The 19,132-nt window shown below is 38.2% G+C and overlaps 2 protein-coding genes across 2 annotated transcripts; one reads left to right on the top strand and one right to left on the bottom strand.

The window, feature by feature from the left end:
• Positions 1–992: 992 nt before the first annotated feature.
• On the bottom strand, positions 993–6,520 carry LOC116258443 (agmatine deiminase). The gene is made up of 10 exons (XM_031635606.2): positions 6,224–6,520; positions 4,941–5,054; positions 4,688–4,777; positions 4,518–4,602; positions 3,165–3,220; positions 2,997–3,075; positions 2,220–2,354; positions 1,903–2,132; positions 1,401–1,559; positions 993–1,304 (listed from the first exon to the last, which is right to left on the bottom strand). Exons 1-10 carry the CDS (start codon positions 6,308–6,310, stop codon positions 1,224–1,226), a joined length of 1,116 nt encoding a protein of 371 aa, XP_031491466.1. The 5' UTR covers positions 6,311–6,520; the 3' UTR covers positions 993–1,223.
• Positions 6,521–16,949: 10,429 nt separating this feature from the next.
• Positions 16,950–18,763, top strand: LOC116259169 (peroxidase 11-like). The gene is made up of 4 exons (XM_031636841.2): positions 16,950–17,198; positions 17,300–17,491; positions 17,665–17,830; positions 18,118–18,763. The coding sequence occupies exons 1-4, from the start codon at positions 16,998–17,000 to the stop codon at positions 18,537–18,539; spliced, it is 981 nt and encodes a 326-aa protein (XP_031492701.1). The 5' UTR covers positions 16,950–16,997; the 3' UTR covers positions 18,540–18,763.
• Positions 18,764–19,132: the final 369 nt, after the last annotated feature.

Below are 19,132 nucleotides of genomic sequence, written 5' to 3'. Positions count from 1 at the left end.
TGGGCACATGGGAGCTTCGCTGCGTAATAAATGACCATGCATTTTACAACTTAAAAAACTTAAAAAGCTTATCTCATCTGACATATTTCTTCTAACAATAATTGAATGGTACAAGTTGTTCCCTCGTCATAACCGCGAGATTACGGTAGACGTAAAAGTCGTGCGCAGAAAGGTTCACCTGTGACACTTTATCAGTACCATATCCTGCAATAATGGTGGAGAGGAGTGCCAAATCTACCAAGACTGGGAGGCAGGGTCATTTTCTGGACATTACTTTTCTCCAAACGTGAAAGTGAATGGAGCTAGTTCTAGAGGGGTTGGTGTGACAGATGGGGCACTTTGGTGTCACAGATGGGGCGCTGGTAGGCGAAGTATAGCGACACAAGTTGAAGTATGGCAGAACCAATGCCCCATAGCATCAAAAAACAATCCTGTATCTTAAGAGAACGAAAAGTTGAACAAAAGCTTTGACCCTCAGGCAGGTAACAAAATAAAACACTTTTCTCAGTGGAATCTTTTACAGGACGTGTTCCGATCCTGGAGAAAACAGTCTCCCGAAGACTGTTTGTCCGGCGCACCTCTTTCAAGCATAGCAATCAAAAGTCGTTTTAAATGAATGGATTTTCTTGGCACACTTCTGAGGTGTGAGAAAGTGGAAAAGGTGGTCATAAGACGAAGCATCACACGACCGCCTTCTCCACCTGTCAAACACGACCCACTGTGTGTGCTTGTTTTGTGTGATGAGAGAGAAATTAGTAAAATTCCAAACTTTTGAGAATTCCATTGATAAAGTTACGAAATGCTAATATAAACATTAGAAATTTGAATTGAGTTCTCTTAAGTAATGTTCTTACACTAGCAGAAGATTTTATGACTGCAACCTTAGAGTTCATGGGGAGAGTGCAGAGTACCATTAGAAAAAGCTCAATGACCATCCAGGTTTTGGCATTGACTGCCACAAGATTAAGAAGGTAGAGAAGCAACACCAACAATAGAAATGGACCTTTAGAAGCTGCCCATTAAAAATGACAGATTTTTATCTGCAAATTCACCAAAAAAAGCTCAAGTAGAGATAAACTATTTGGGAAACTATATAACCTAAGAGGAAAGCTAATGCTAAACAAATTATATATATTACAGTAACCAACCAAAACATCGGGAGTTGAGCACTAGCAAGACATCGAGTGCCAAACATTAAATAGAAACTATGCTCCTAGATCTGTCTAAGCTGGCTGTTGTTGTGTTATGCAGTGAATGTTACCCCCACCAAGGCAAATCTCCCGTGCCTCTTCTATCATCACAACCTGATCATCCATAACTCAATATTTTGAACTACTGATAAACAAAGCATCATAAAAGAAAAAGTTTTACCCAACTATATCTGGGAAGAGGTGACATACCTCATGATCCGGGAAGGCCGAACAGAGAACGTTATAAGCTTCCCTATCCCTCTTTTCATCCCCAAAAGATGGAGCTATGACACCACCATTGGCAATATAAAAATTTACATACGAAGCAGCCAGCCTTGTCTCCGCAAACCTGTATTTTGCGTTCATCACCTGTCCAAGTATGTGCACCAATAAAATATTAGCACTGTAAGTAAGGTTGTCAAAATCAGCCTGAATTGGCCAATTCGAATTGAATCAAATCCCTTTCGATTCAACACATGGTTTAAGCAAATAGAACACCTCGAATAGTTTGTTGTTGTTTGTTATTGATTGTATTTTCAATTTTCTGGTTGTTTTTATTCTTTCCTTTTGTTTTTTTACTTAATTGTTCTTTTATAAGGGCATTTTAGGTTCACTTAAAAAAAAAAAAAAAATCAGCAACGCAGTATTGCCTTGTAATATCTCTGGGCCCAGAAGATATTGAACAGAAACAGCAGACAGATGTATACCATACCTTAACTCCTGCTGCTTCCTCCTCCGTCATGTACAGAGGCCCAGGAATGTGGAGCTTGATTACTTCTATTCTCCTACCACAGGCATCTGTAGCATTCGAGAGAACTGAAAAAGCCTCAGCAGATCTTTCATACTGAGGATCTGACTTGTCATCTGTCCATGATAAGATGACAACACCAGGCCTTGCAAAACAGCAGATGTTGTCAATGTGGCCATTTGTGTCATCATCACCTACACAATTTCATGTCATGGTCACGATACACCAATTTTAAAGGGACTGCTCTGTACAAATAGTTACTTTGGACCTAGCAGCTGTACCATATAGCCCTCGTGGTAACCAGATGAACTTTCTGACTCCAAGATAGCTCATCAGCCTATTCTCAATTTCTTCCCTGGTTAAGTTTGGATTTCGATTTGGATTCAAAAGGCACTCTTCAGTTGTAAGACAGGTCCCTGATGAAAAAATCAAGTAGACAAGACAATGAAAATCATCTGAATTTTGTTTTAATGATTCAGATTCTTTCAGTAAAAAGGATCTTGGATAATTGGTGTAGCAAATGCTATAAGTATAAACTTGTAAGCAAGTGAATGCAACTGTAAGAATAAGATTTACCGATTTCTACTTGGTACTCTAAACAAAATCCAAGTGGAGTCCTTTTAAATCTAAGTATGCACGTCAAGATACAACCATGCAAAATCCAGGTAATCTGGTAGAGACACAAATAAGGCCAAGAAGCATCTAAAAATGTGCTGAACTCCCATTTTCATGGACACAAAAAGGGCAGTAAATTGCAACAGAATTTATTTATCACCAGAAAAATTAACAGGTTGGAGGAAAAGAACAAAAAAAGGAAGTAAAGAAAAGAAAACTCCACCAGACCAGTGCTCTCAAGGACAAATTTCCTCATAAAGCTAAGCTTACAAGATCAAATATACCAATTACACTGGCTATTCAGTAAAGCAGCAAAACAGTCCATTTAAAAGGAAAGAGATGTACAAACTGCATAAGACACCATATAGAATAAAAAAGTAGTTTTGAAACATATACTTTGACCAAGAAGAAAGGAAATTTAGTTTGCAGATGCAGGTTCAGACCTTCTCCGTCGACGTGGATGCTTCCACCTTCTAGAACCATGTCCTCTGGGAACCTAGGAACTGCCTCAATTTCCAATATCTATAAAAAATGATAATGCCAAATATCAAAACCCAATAAGCTTTCTATAGACCTAGTGTATTAAAGAAGCACTGCAGAAGCTACTGGACCTTCCTAGCAACAAGGATATCTTTGCTCCAATCCCTGTAGCAACAATCACCTAAGCCTGAACATAAGCAAGTTTTTGCATTCAGATGAAGTGATAAAAACAAGCTGAACTTACCGATATTGCAATATCAATGTTCTTTAAGTTATGCAAGAGAAAAGTGCAAATGTAGCATTCACATGTCTGAATATAATACCAATGAATAATGATGGTCAAACAAAAACAGCATCTTCAAACCATTAAACAATTGAGCAGGACCAAAGCAATAGGTTCATGTACATCAGTCAGGCTTAAATCATTCTTGCTAAGAATCAAAGTGAAAAGCATCCAGTTAAACACCAGATCCAAGCTTCAGGGAAATGCAAAAAGAGGTTTGCATGGGAAAGGAAGTCAAAAGCTATATGCTGCACTATTCTTATTACTGAAACATTAAAAGTCATGGAAAAATGGTTCTTTTCTGCTCTCATGGAATTCAAAGAACACATTCACCAGACACTGTATTGGGATAATAACACCAGTAAGTCCTTTAGCAATGGGGAGAGAAAGCTTCCCTACTATCAAGCAATTCTCTTGCTTTCGACATTCGCCAATAATAACTTGGTTTATGAATTTTGGCAAGGGAAACAGAGACTGGAATATCATTTTCAAAAGAGGCCTTAACAGCTTTTGATTGTGAATCTTTGTATAACCTCTGGATGTAGCCATGATATTGTCTAGCTATTTTAATTTGACCGCAAGTTGACATCCTATACTGCATCCTTCAACAGAATGTTCAGCTCAGGAGAGCCCAGACACTTTTCCCAAATGCGCCAGATGGGGATATGAGCCTTTGTCTTAGAGAAAAATCATTCTGTTGGTTGGTTGCTTTGGAGAAAACCAAACAGCAAAACATGAACATCAAAAATCCTCTATTCCAGGCATCTGCTACCTTCTAAGGACTCAAAGTTGATGCGGCAGCCAACTCGATCACCAACCTGATAAAACAAATGGAGGAACGAGGGATTTTCAATACTCAAGTGACTTATGGGATAACCAGGCCAAGTTGACCAGGTTTTGGCCAAGACAGCTGAATCACAGGTGGGTAAAACTGAGTTGCTCGTGTATAATGTAAGGACAAAAACCAAATATCTTGCATAAGGCAGTCACATTTATTTGCAGCCACATCAACCCTATTAATTGTAAACATCAGGTTTAATACGTGACTCTTCATGGTGGCCAAAAAAATATGGTGATGACATAATCACTATAATTAACAATTTACAATGCTAATAATGATATCATTAGTGTTATGCAACTTAGAGCTCTTGGAAAGGAAAATGGAATGAAACAAGAAACAGCCACGAAACAAGAACTATACCTCCCCAACAATTAAAATTCCAGTCAATGCCTGCAACCCTTTGTCCATCATATCCTGGGCTTGATGATTTGTCACGTACAACAAACTGAAAAGGAACAGTCAGTTACGTTGCCAAATATCATCTGTAAATGTTTATAAGAAAGTGGAGGAAATCCATAAAAGATGCATACTGTAGGTGCAATGTCTCGAAACCAAGCATCATCCATACTCATTTCCAACACCCTGATGTGCTTTGGTAGCTTGCTTCGTGCATTCTCCCACTGAAGCAAGCAAAGGTCAATATCAAGAAGTGGAGGAAAAAAATGAACATGAAAAATTGCAGCATCTGTTGCCAGGACTTTACATGGCAAGTCCAATCACATAAAACAAAAAAAAAAGTTAAAGGTCTATTTTGAATAATAGTGATCAGCAAAAAGAAACAACCTCTTGACTACTAGCACAGACGGTCACAGGCTCAAACTTTGAAATTTCAGAAGCTACTCTTGCAAATACTCTCTGAGCATGCTGAGCATCATCACGCCAGTTATCAGGGCGCTCCTATAAAGACAATTATGTGTCAGAAAAGGATCTACACTTGTCAATATCTAAATCCAGAATAGAGGTCCGCAACAACTGACGGTAGAGTAACATTATCATCTACGCGCCAGAACAAAATTAAAAGAAAATATTCCAAATTCAAACAATTGACAGTGATATTATTCAAACTGTTAGCCATAACCGAGGACTAGACATGCGTACAAGCAAACCATGCTGCAAAGCACAAAAGTGCATTTTATCTCCTGAGGAGAACGAGAAGCCATTCAGCACAAGGAAAATTGCATGTGCAGTCAAGTCATATAGCCAAGAGCCAGGTAGGAGATCAAGAGCTCCTTATGAGACAAGACTCCAAACCTCTAACAATAATATATTGAAAATAAAAGTGGAAGATAAAAACCCAAGTAAAGAGAGTCCGGGAAAAAGATGACAGATACAAAGAACAAAAACAGGTGAAATTTTCATAAATTACTTTATCAGACTACACAGACCATCGGAACCTTGGCACATACTCAGGACAACAAGCCATTACGCTGGTTCAAGCATTAATTTTTGAGCTACGGCAAAAAATTGTCCTTATAAATCCGATAATGAATGGTCGGGAGTTCTGAACGAACAAATATGTTGAAGAGCAATCAGTAACACTTAAGCAGAAAGCAGGCTCTTCATCCTTACTCAACGCACAGGGCCTCTCTCCATAAATAAACAGATTACATCAAACAAGTTAATCAGTGGCCAAAATAATTAGCAAGAGGCACAGAAGAAACGAGGAAAGCAGTACCACTATCTTATTCACATCGTTAATCCCACAAAGCATGAGGAAGTTATACTCAACCAGAGAAAATATGCAGCTCCAACTTAAAATGGTTTGGATTCAATCCAATGTAATTGACAGTACCCCACAGAAAGCAGTTTAAACTCGATAGAAAAGATCCACGATTTACCACACGACAAACAAGCGAAATCGTCATGGCGGCGTCAAGATTCATACTAAGATTCTTACAGGTTCAGAAGATTCTATAAAAGTCAGTCATCTGAAAATACGAATCCCAACAAACTATCATGATAGAAAACCCGCAAACAAGGAGAAAACACCCATGATCCCAAACCATCAAGAGTGTGGCAAAAGAGAAAGTCCAATGAATAACGGGAAGAAGAGAAGAAGAACAGACCGGCCATCCCATCCAACAGCGGGAGTGGCGCTCCCACTCTCCCGGCATTCGGTACCCATAAGAAGCAGGGCTCCCATTAGGCTCCATCGTTCTGCTTCTTTGCTTCTCCTCCCCGATTCCCCACACACAGCGAGAGAGAAGCAGAGAAGCGAGATAGAAAGAATCGCGCCTTCCCTTATTCAAGGAAATTCACCAAATGGAATGGCAGAGGAGCCTTGAGTCCCTGGTTTTGCGAAATGGCTGAAGCAACTTATACCTCAACATTTTGCGGTGAAGGCCCAGCTTTTGCTCTCATGAAAGCCGCCTGGCTTGTTAGTTTACAAACGACGGCTTCTGACTTCTACATTATTTGGCTTTATTTTACTATTTTACCTTTCATCTTAAAAAAATATATTTATTTAATTTGACTTTATTTCTCTTCTCTCATTTTTGCATTGAAATATCAATAGCTTTATTTTACGATTCTACCTGTCATCTTAAAAATATATTTATTTAATTTGACTTTATCTCTCTTCAATCATTTTTGCATTGAAATATCAACGTCCATTAAAGCATGTCATCTCATTTTTTACATTACAATATTAATGTTGATCATTAAAACCCGACATTTGAATTAAAGGGTCTGTAACACATCCAATAAAGTTTCAAACCAAACCAAAGCATAGAAAGATACGATCCTGGAAATTTTAAGCTCCCTGAAATGAATACTCATGTAAAATTTTAGTATCCCATAATTCATGCAAAAATCATTTTTCCATTGATAAAAAGTGAACTGACTAAAATGCCCTTTATTAAAAAAAATAGTTAAACAGCCCCATGAAGAGAAAATGTCAAAAGCATATCACGTGGTGGCTTATGAAGTATCACCCACTGCATAAAGTGGTCGGCCACGGCTAACTTGAATATTTTAGGGGACATCAACAGCTTTGTTTTCTTCTCAATAAAAGGCATTTAAAAAATGCCAATATATATATATATATATATATATATATATAAGGGAGTCCAAATCTTTATAATGCTAAATTTTGTTGAACGTATAAAAATAAAAATCTATTGTCATGAATGAAAGGTTTATAGTGCTTTTAGCAACAATGTAGGGTGCTTCTAACAATAAATTTGTACTTTTTAAACATCCATTAACACCCCCGGATTCGGTGTATATATATATATATATATATATATAACAAAGTTTCATAATGCTTCTAGTAATTGTTTATAGCTATAATGGTCATTTTTAGGCTCTGAATATGCATTCCACCTCCACCAAGCCTTATGTTGCAGCCATTGATCTAAATGTGGGGTACCAAAAAAAAAAAAAAAAAAAAAAGTCGGAAGTATGGCACGCTATTTTTAATTTGATATGAACAGATTCACTCCTACAGAAGATTCTTGTTTCTGACTAAAAAAAATTGAAAATAAAAAGTTGAAAAGTGAGTTAGGTGGAGAGAAGAAAGGTTTGTGTGAATGAGGAGTCCTTCTCAGCCAATCATACAAAAATGGTGGAGATAGCAAAGTAGGATTTCTATATTGAACGAATCAGACGGCAACGTTTCTTCTTCTTTTTACTTCAAAGAACAAAACTATACCAATTTAAAGAAAGACAACGCATAATGTAATAGTGAATTTTAAAAAGTTTAGTCTCATATATAAAATTGTGAAGAATCGTAAGAAACTTATAAAAAAAGTTGTTAATGGATTGATTGTCCTGGTTTTTGACCTTTTTTTAATTTAAAAACAAAATTATTAAGGAATGAATTATGTATACTGAATTAGGAACGGAAGCTCAATATAAAGCTCTTTTTAAGCTTAGTCAACTTTGAATTGTGGTCAAGCAAAAAATGAGCCGAGTTTTTCAATCCGTGGTTGGACCCATCAAACTGCTCTAATTGGAATTACAAATAAACCACGATAGGGTTGGTGGAAGGGGGCAGAATCTCTTGGACAGAATCTTGTTAGGTAAATGAGCTTCTCAACAATTTATTTATCTAATTCTCCTATAAATTTAGAGAGAGAGAAGAGAGAGAGGAGAGAGGGAGATTTCATATTGATATTCTTATTTCATTCTCTGGTCAAAGCTTGGACAAACATATTCCCCCAAAACACACAGCTGTATAATCCCATCCCAATGTTGTGGAAATGAAATTATCCAGTTTTTGAGGTAGATGGAACGGCCTTTAGAGTAAAACACCCAAGGCCTTACTCTTATGCATTTGAAGTTCTAACTTTTGCTTTAAGCTTGGGTGGAGTCTTCAACTCGAGTTGTCACGCTTGCTACCATTTGCAGCTCAAAGGAATAAGGCAGTAGAATAAAAATAGCGTGCGCTACTACCCACGCCAGCCCCTGAAATCTTATATTGTGATTAAGTTGAACCTTGGTTCAGCTAGCTCCAGCCGCATGTGATGCCCACACCAAACTTGAGTCGGTTAGTGCCCCTCAGTTAAAATTTTCTGGTTTTGCCACCTAGTAGGTTCGCATTGCAAGGTCACTTATTGACTTTCTACCCCAAAAGGCAGCCTCTTGCCAATTTTAAAATCAAAATGCACAATTTTTAAGAAATTAGAATCATTAAACAAACTACACCATTCCAATTTGAAGAAGAATCATGTCTTTGAAACTTTCATTCTGAATCAAAATTTTAAACCATCAAACACTTTCCTTTCTTGAACTGCAGTGGTGACCAACTACTATTGAGTTTGATTTGTCTCATCGTTGACTATTGATGTTCACAATCAAGTCGTAGACAAGACTATGAGCGGTGACCAGCACTAGCAAAGCGATATTTTTTTTTTTTGTGGGGGCACTCATTCAATACCTTTAATTTATTTAGGACACTTATATGTATAACAATCAAACGTATCAAAACATTAACATATATAGTAAACTAATTTTGTGAGGCTGGTGTGCCACCATATGGCTCCGCCACTGGTGACATGGCTCGTTCATGGACTCTTTTCATCTTAAGCGATGGTGCTAAAGATTGGCAGTAGCGCCGGGGAGAACTGAAAGAGAAGAAGCTAAGGAAGGGGACCTGACATTGACAGGATTGAAGCAGACATTGTTAGCAGAAGCAGGTTGGGTCAAGCACAAGAACATAAGATCATGTAAATTGTTCAACGGGAGTATGCCTGCGTTTAGCCTTGTTGAAACTACGGTCTTCTCTTTAACAAACTTTGGTTTTCTATACAGGCCATGGCCATTGCTATCAAGACAGTAGTGAAGCTCGAACCTATGACCCTACTTGCCAAAGCCCTAAGTCGCCTTCATAACCTTAAAATTCAACGATCTGATTTCAAACAAGAAAAGGTCGGGCAAATGGAGATACCTACTGTGAATGCGTTGAGTCAAAATGAAATAAATTCTTTGTTTGATAGATGACAATAGGAGAGCGATGTTTGGGCTTGTCTGAGCATGCAGTTGCCCACACAGTCTTACAATTTTTCTTTTTCACGAGGAGATGGCTGGGGCCATGGTCGGCTAACCTCATATTTTAGAAAAAAAAATTATGCTTATATTTTGAAATATTTTTATTTTAACATATGTAAAAATTATGAAAAATATTTTTTTTGCCCTCAGTACAAATTTTGAAAATACTATTGTACACCTATAAAAATTTCTGCCACGCTACAGATGATCGGGATTGACCAAAAGAATTAGTAGTGGTTAACAACAATAAAAGTTTCTCTTTTTACCAATTTATTACATAAAAAAAAAGCTAGTTAGGAGAGAAGCAGCTAAATCGGACCACAAAAACCCTAGGGCTGGTTAGAAGATGGCAATGTTTCTTCTTCTTCTTGTTCTTTCTTCTGTTCTTTTTTTGCGGCTGCTGTTGTTGCTTTTGTTTCAACTCGAGTTGTCATGTTTGCTGCAACTCAAAAGGAATAAGGCACCAGAATGATAATAATGTCACCCCAGTAGGTTCGCATTCGTTTGATTGTCGGGTGAAATTTAACGTGGTAAATTTATCATGGTAAATTTTTCTGGAAAAATTTATAGGATGAAATTTTTACTTCTTCCAATCTGAAGCCCTGTTTGATGCACAAGAAGAATTTAACGCGGTAAATTTAAACCTGTTTGATGCACAAGAACAATTTAACATGGTAAATATTGTTTTTTTTCTTTTCTCGTCTCCAATGATTTTATTGCAACCACTAAAGCAGTTGATCGACGTGATATAGATTTTATTGCAACCACTAAGGCAGTTGATCGGCACGATATAGGTACGTTCTTCCCAAGTATTGATGAAAAGAGGGCTAGCATATGCAATACAAAAATCAATGACTAAGTGTTGAATGAAATTGTTATGGAACATATCTTAGAGATTGGATTGACCACCATATCAGTATCAGACAAATTTTTAGTTGTAAAAATCAATTTAGTCATCTTCCTCTCCTCCCCCTTATTAGAACTGCTCTTCTTCGTATTGTAGCCTTATGCTCAACAATGAATGCCTTCGTTCCTTTCATGGAATTCCAATAGCCAACATCTCTGCAAAACATTTTATCAAACACTTTGTGCACGTCCCAAGCAGCCCCACATTTCCCATACAAATTGATCAGAGAAGAAGCCACATACACATCCTAATGAACACCCAACTTCCCAGCCCAACAATAATGCTTTTGCCCAACAATAATGTCTACAACATCCGTTGAAACATAAACCAACTTTAATTTGCTGAAACTGACCCTTCAGGCATTTCATCAAACTAGTGTTCTGCACTTCGGACTTCATCACAAGCAGCATAAAACCTGACCAACTTCATCCTCAAACGCGAGTTTCCCCTTGATAACTCCCATCCACCATTGAGGCTGCCGTTCAGCAATTCCCCGCTCCCTCCTCATCCTGTTTCCTCTCCACAACTTCCCCCTCCTCATCCTGTTTTCTCTCCACAACTTCCCCAACCAACTGCTCCCCACATCCCGTCCTCTACCTCGCCTGCTCCAAATCCGGGTGCCACAGCTGGTTGCAACATAAACTGTGGAACAGAGGGCCAGCGAGAACTGCATGTAATCAATTGAGAATGCACCACAGAGGGCCAGCCAGAACTGCATGTAATAACTATGCATTGGTAATTTTGAAACATACTGAAGGGAGAAAAGAAGAACAGACACAAATTCTAAAATGATGAACCAAGGGATGCCAAAAAAATAATTTATTGCAGATTTGACAAAACTGACTTCTCAATCTTGGCACCATGAACTTCATTGACGTCATGGGGATCCCTCGCCTCCATCCCTGACCTTCATTCTGTTGTGCTGCTCAAGTCCTCCAATTCCCTTTCTTCGTCTCCCATCTCCGGTTCTGGCCTCCTCTTTCGCCGCAAGCTCCTTTACCTCGAGAGCCTACGGGTTAACTCATCGGCGGCCATTGCGAAGAACCCCAATCTCTGCACCGTCGAGTCTTGCTTCCCATGGCCTCATCTCCGGAAAGCCCTAACCCGATGCCCGCGAGGGAGCTCGTCGACTGCGGAGGAAGCTCCTCAGCTGCCGCCCACCATTGACAGCACCTCTCTCAACCCCATTACCTCTGGACTCAGTTGCTGAGGACGCATGGGAGGCTTGGTGGGGAAGAAAGGCCTTCTGCTGGAAATGGCTCGGCCCGAGGAGGGGAGCTGCGACGGCGGAGCAGCGATGGTGAAAGCGGCAGTCCAGCGGGGTGAGCGATGGTGAGAGCGGAAATCGAGCGGGGTGAGCGACGGTGAGAAGTGAGAATGCGAAGGAGGAAGAGCTGCGGAGGAAGTCGAGCGGGTGAAATTTCACCCGCTCCCTTTTGCGTTGAGCGGGTGAAATTTCACCCTGTTTGTTGGGTTTTCAACCGGGCGAGTGAAATTTCACCCGCCCGTATAGATTTTCCCCTCCCCACACGATTTCACCCGCCCATCAAACGGGCCCCTAGTGACTTCTTGTCCCAAAAGGCAGCCTCTTACCAATTTTAAAATCAAAATGCACAGTTTTTAAGAAATTAGAATTATCAAACAAACGACTCCAGAAACTTTCATTCTCGAATCAAAATATCAAACCATGAACGCTTTACTTTCTTGAACGGCAATGGCGACCAACTACTGTTGAGTTTGATTTGTCGCATTGTTGACTGTTGCTGCCCACAATCAAGTCGTAGTCAAGACAATCAAAATGAAAGAAGCTATGAAGGTTTTTTTTTGGTTGGGGCACTCATTCAATACCTTTAATTTCTTTGAGGCATTTATATGTATAACAATCAAATACATCAAAACATTGACATATATATTAAACTAATTTTGTGAGGCTGGTGTGGGCAACTGTCCGCACCAGCCACCATGTGACTCCACCACTGGTGACCGGGCTTGTTCATGGACTCTTTTCATTTTGAGTGGTGCTAAAGATTGATGGTAGCGCCCGGAAGAACTGAAAGAAAAGAAGCTAATGATTGAGGCAGAGACATTGTTCACAGAAGCAGTTTGGGTGAAGCACAAGAACATAAGTTCAATGTGATGAAAATTCTCCAATGGGAGATATGCCTGCGTTTAGCCTTATTGAAACTACGGTCTTCTCTTTGACAATCTTTGCTTTTCTATACAGGCCATGGCCATTGCTATCAAGACAGTAGTGAAGCTTGAACCTGTGACCAGTCGCCTACTAGCTAAAGCCCTAAGTCGCCTTCATTCGTTAAAATTCAACGATCTGATTTCAAGCAAGAAACGTCAAGCGAATGGACAGAGACCTAACTCGAGAGCGTTGAGTTAAAATGCGAAAAATTCTTTGTTTGATAGATGACGGTAGGAGACCGATTTTGGGGCTTGTCTGAGCGTGCAGTTGCCCACACAGTCTTACAATTTTTTTTTTTTCACGGGCGGATGGCTGGGAACATGGCCACCTCCCCTCATATTTTAGAAAAAAAATATGCTTATATTTTGAAATATTTTTGTTTTGACATATGTAAAAATTATGAAAAAAAATTTGGCCCTTAGTACAAATTTGAAAATACTATTTTACTCCTAAAAAAAAAATTAACCTTTGATTGAGGTCGGTATCAGTCCAAGTTGGTGACACTAGACACAACATGAAAGCAAATAATCTTTTCCTTTTTTTTCTCTCTCTACCAAAGCAGAGATAAGTGAAACCTATTGATTATAATTACTATTTAATTAACTGTGTGAAATAATATTGTCACAAGTACGTGGTAGGTAAGGGATGTTAATATATCTTATTTGGATCGGAAACTTGATCGAACCATTCCAAAAAAAATAGATATGAAAAAAGAATATATGAAAAAGTAATCAAATCGGATTCAAATTTAAGGAATGACATCCAATCAAATTCATTTTCGGATTGGATTTAGTTTTAAATAAATATTTTGTATCCAATGCTCTCACTTTTTGAAAATTGGCCAGATTTGGTTCAAATTTTGAACTCGGATTCATATATGAGTGTAAAAATTGGGTTTGAATCAGATTCATATTGTGAAATTGGATTTTGGCGAACATAACTTTTTTATTTTGTATTGGAATCCAAATTCAAATTGAGTGAATATCTCAAAAAGTGAATATTGCTAATAATATATCTGATTCGAATCCAATCCCTTGACATCTCTAATGGTAGAAGTATAATGAAAGGAGGGTAAGTAATCCAAAGAAAACAGCTTTTTATTTTTCTTTAATTTCTAACTATATATGAATGCGGTGTCCATGATTTATAACCTATAATTAAAACCCTCACACTCAGTTCTATTTCTTCAGATACAAAACAAATTTTTCTAGCTAACCTATGAAAATTTTGATCTTTGGACTGTTGAATTGTTCATCTCTTATGATATCCAGTTTCTTATTCAAGAAATTAACTCATTCGAGAGTACACTAATGTTGATTACAGTGTAGAGAACCACATTTTTATGGTTAAAAGTTTGATAGAAAAAAAATAAAAATGGAAAATTGTGTTGCACTTTCCGTCCAACCACAAGGATAGGATATGTTGCCAAAAGCAGATCAAGTGCAATAAACTCGCATCAAATTGCTAAATACACACTTTGCAAATCAATTTTAATTTAACGTTTTTTGTGCAAATCTCCAACAATATAGATGCAGTCATCATGCTTGGAAACTTAGAAATCCACTTTCAAGTCGATTCTATAGAACTGAAAAATCAACGGCTTATTTTTTTTTTCAAAATTATTTTATAGCATTTGTATGAACATATATATATATATATATATATTTATATTGGACATGCTATTTCTATGAACTGAAAAATGGTGGCATTCAGAAAAAATGAAGTTGAATGGTGTATTATAGGTCCACTGAAGTCCCAAAACAACCATAGACCATGGAGACGAGTATCCGGCTTGTTCGGGCAAAAAAAAAAAAACAGCCTGGGCTCGGCCTAATTAATTTTTTTAATAATATTTTATTTAAAAGTTTTTATTTTATATTTAAAAAATGCTTTTTATTTTAATCAGGCTGAGCTAGAGCTCAGGCTTAGAGTGTCGTGGCATTCAGAAAAAATGAAGTTGAATGGTGTATTATAGGTCCACTAGGTCGCAAAACAACTATAGACCATGGAGACGAGTACCCGGCCTGTTGGGGCAGAAAAAAAAACTAGTTTGGGCCCGGCCTAATTAATTTTTTTAATAATATTTTTATTTAAAAGTTTTATTTTATATTAAAAAATGTTTTTTATTTTAATCGGGCCGAGCTAGAGCTCAGGCTTAGAGTGTCGTGGCATTCAGAAAAAATGAAGTTGAATGGTGTATTATAGGTCCACTAGGTTCCAAAACAACTATAGACCATGGAGGCGAGTACCCGGCCTGTTCGAGCAAAAAAAAAAAACCAGCTTGGGCTCGGCCTAATTAATTTTTTTAATAATATTTTTATTTAAAAGTTTTTATTTTATATTAAAAAGTGTTTTTTATTTTAATCAGGCCGAGCCCGGGCTCTCAGGTGCAACATTTTTTTCTAGACTCTGCATTCAAATAACTGTATTTTGTCCTAGTTGAGTTCTAGATTATAGTTTTATATGGATCATTCAGGTATAATACTTCGAGCAAGCAGTTTCAGTTGTATATTATTGGATACATATGATGTGGGCAGATCTTATATTAAACTCTACATCTCCAACTTGGAGTCTTAAAACAAATCTACTGAACCAAGTGTAGGGGTCAAACCTTTAGCTAAACCGGTCCAACAACCACATAGAAACGCTGATTTACCCTGACCCAATGAACGCCTTTAAAAATTTAATCAAATGGTAGTTTGAGACAAGTATGCCAACCTGACCAACATCATCTTCTCCTTCCATTAAAATTTATTTTAAGAACTCACTGTCCCCAACAAAAGGGAACATTACACATAGCAATTGTCAATTCATGAAACCTACCAACTCACCACTTGCACTTATTCTATCATATGCCAGAGCACACACATAGATATGCCATTTAATTTCCATCTCCTCCCACCCTCTTCTGGTTAGTAGAACTGGTAAACGAACCAAACAAATTTGATCGACAAGTGGTGATCGATCATCTTGTCAGTGGCGGAGCTAAACATGGACAGTTGCCGACACCAGTCTCTCAAAGTTTCTTTATTTTGGCGTCTTTAAATGTTTGTTGTTTTATATATACATAGGTGTAGGTGCCCCTTTATATGAAAGGTTCCTAATTAATAGCCCTCATACTAAATTTTGTGGCTCCGCTACTTCTTGACAATACGCAACATTATTTTAAAAAATTTTACTACATTTTCGCGGCAGTTTAAGCAATCGTTTTTAGTTTATCAAAATATAATAAAGTTTCTAGTAAACACCCCATCCATAGGGCTGGACATCCAATGTTCAAAATCGAATCGAGAATAACATTATTATTATTATTGTTACTATTATTATTATTATTATTTAAACCAATCAACAGAAAGGAGAAAAAAAGACAAGTTACGGTTATATACAACTCATCGACATGGAAAAGTGAACGCTGAGCATTTTGTCCATTGTTTACTGAAAAAAAGAAATAATAGAATATAAGGCATCAGCAATTTTAGTATTTCCAAAGTGAAGGGTGTCTATAATATTGTTTAAAGATTTATCTTTGTCCCAAACTTTTGGAAACAGGGCAGTTTTTTATTTTTAGACAAGATCCTGATTAATTAAAAAATGACATCTAACACGACGAAAAATCGGATGTAGTTTTAAATGACCAAAATGCCCCTTTCGATTAAATGGAAGACACTCCCTCTGTAAGCACAAAAATGGAATCCAAAGAAGTTTTTCCACACAAAATTACAAAAATACTCTTCAGATTAAACAGTGGGAACACTGTTTCCCGGGTTGGCAACATGAAACACAAATCGGCTTCGCCACAAGCACTAAGTAGAAAGAGAAACGTTTGTATCGAATCAATTTCTTTAAATGAAGTCAGCTCGTAACTGTTAAAGATTCATATGTCATTTGATAATTTCGTCATGTGTCTCAGCAATGGCGTAGCAAATGACATCCATGAGGATCTGGCTTTCGTGAAGATTTCCTCAGTCCTTTTCTCTACCAAACAACCAATTTATGTAATTTAGTGCACCATAAGAAACATGCTGCAATTTCAGAGCACCCATTTTCCATTTTTTGGGTAAACAACCTCTCAATATAGATTTCTTTAACTTAGGAAAATTAAACGCTCAAGAAACCTACCTCTTTAGATTATCAGGACTTCCATACATACATACATATATATATATATACACACATATATGTGCATTCTAACTCCAACAGATTCATCTATCATCATCTGAGACAACTGAACAAGTTTCATCCAAAGTTAGCCATGAAGATCTTGCTTTTCTTTCTGTTTGCTATGCTTGCCATGACTGCACTTGCCCAGCCCTACTTAACGCAGGATTACTATTCCGGCAGTTGCCCCTCCGTGGTAGATATTGTTAGAAGGGAGATGATAGAAATAGCGATTGTGGACCGACCGAAGTTGGCGTCGATACTCCGATTGCATTTCCATGATTGCTTTGTTCAGGTTGGTTGCTAGTTGGTATATACAGGAAGATGTATGCACATGCATATTTGCTGCTCGTCTGCACACTAACTTGCTCTGTTCTTCTTGATCTTCCATCACAGGGCTGTGACGGATCTATTTTCCTTGAAAGCACTGATACAATGATAAGCGAGCAAGAAGCAATTCCAAACAAGGACTCCATTAAAGGTCTTGATACTTTCGACAATATCAAGACGGCTGTAGAAGCCGAATGCCCAGGAGTAGTATCATGTGCTGATGTACTAGCTATTGCAGCTAGAGATGCAGTGATCCTGGTAAGAACTTGATCAGTTCAGCAAAGGATGGCAGGGTGCAAAACCTTGGCATATGATGAACTTACAAACCTTATAAGAAACTCAATTTCCCTTACAAAAACTTGAGTGTGCGTCTTTGTGCATTCTTGCAAACTTGTTGCTGTTAACTTTGCTTTATTTGTTTGTGGCACAAGAGTGGAGGGCCATACTGGGATGTTCCATTAGGGAGGAAGGACTCGACGACAGCAAATTTTGTAGCAGCAAACATTAACATTCCATTGCCTAATCAAGATCTGGGCACCCTTCTCGCCAAGTTTCTCTTTCAAGGCCTTTCTTTGCAAGATATGGTTGCTCTGGTTGGTAAGATTACTTCCTCTTTCTGAACCGCTAGAAACAAGACTAATTTCATTAAGATGAGCAGGTAAGTGTCAGGTTGAGAACCCCAGGTCAAGTTTCAACCCTGACATTCTATTGCCTGATTTTAATTTCTCGTGGTGTTGTCCTCAGAAGCCTCCATGGTCGAAGCTCAGTTCCCATTCCATTTAAGAACGAAGAAAACTAAGATCTTGAACTTGTTGTTGTCCACCTGTAATGAACCATGAATAAATGTACCCGCTCGTTTTGTTTCTTACTATTCTGGCTATCAGGTGCCCATACAATTGGAGTGGCTCGATGTGTCAGCTTCCGAGAAAGGATCTACGGCGACTTCCTAGAAACAGTTGGACTGAACCCAATAAGCCATGCCTACCTCTTCCACTTGAAAGCACTATGCCCTGAGGTCGGCGGCGATGACAACACCTCACCCATGGACAACATCACTCCCATTTTTTTTGACAATTCATTCTACCAGATCCTGGTGAGAGGTGAGGGTCTGCTGAATTCAGACCAGGAGATGTACTCAAGCCTCTTGTCTGGAGACACGAAGCCGCTCGTCATTCAGTATGCAGCAGACCTGCTTCTCTTCTACAAACACTTTACAGAATCAATGTTGAAGATGGGAAACATCACAGACCCGCTGAGCTATGCCACTGGTGAAGTGAGGAGGAAGTGCAATGTTGTTAACTCGTGAGATCTGGTATTTGATTTCTTGTTTAGGTCCATACTGGGTCCCTTGTTGCTTCCACAGTTTGATTCTTGAGTGAAGTTGCGAATCTTCTAGAGAGCAGGAGTAATTCTCAAGAAGAAAGCTAGAAAGCAGAGTATAGCTACAATCTCAACGCTGGCCTACTTGTTGAGCAGTATTACTCTTTCCTTTTTCTTTTTCTTTTTTCTTTTTATAACATCAGCAATAATAAAAACTACTGTGTTTGGTTCAATCTCTATCTCTCTGTCCCCCCAACTGGTCTGTCGAGTAAATGGTCAAGGTTTAATGTTGCAGATGGGTTAGATCTGATGCATGGTTTTGACGACAGATCTTCCGGATTTGCGATTGATGGATTTATTTAAGATCCTACCTTCTTCCCCTGCTCTTAGGACAGTCCTTTCGTTAATGCAAAAAATAAATGAAGATTTCAAGTGTGATCTTAGGTCTGACTTAAGATCTTTAGTTTGATGATATCAACAAAAGCATGCCATCGATGCAAAAGCTGAAGGAATTAAAAGCCACCTAAGAGAGAACTGGTTGGGGAGGGGATTCAGTATTTGAACCAAGTGCTCAACAAA

The sequence above is a fragment of the Nymphaea colorata genome, chromosome 8, assembly GCF_008831285.2.
Source record: "Nymphaea colorata isolate Beijing-Zhang1983 chromosome 8, ASM883128v2, whole genome shotgun sequence".
Lineage (NCBI taxonomy): Eukaryota > Viridiplantae > Streptophyta > Magnoliopsida > Nymphaeales > Nymphaeaceae > Nymphaea > Nymphaea colorata.
This window is presented reverse-complemented; position numbering and strand designations above follow the sequence as displayed.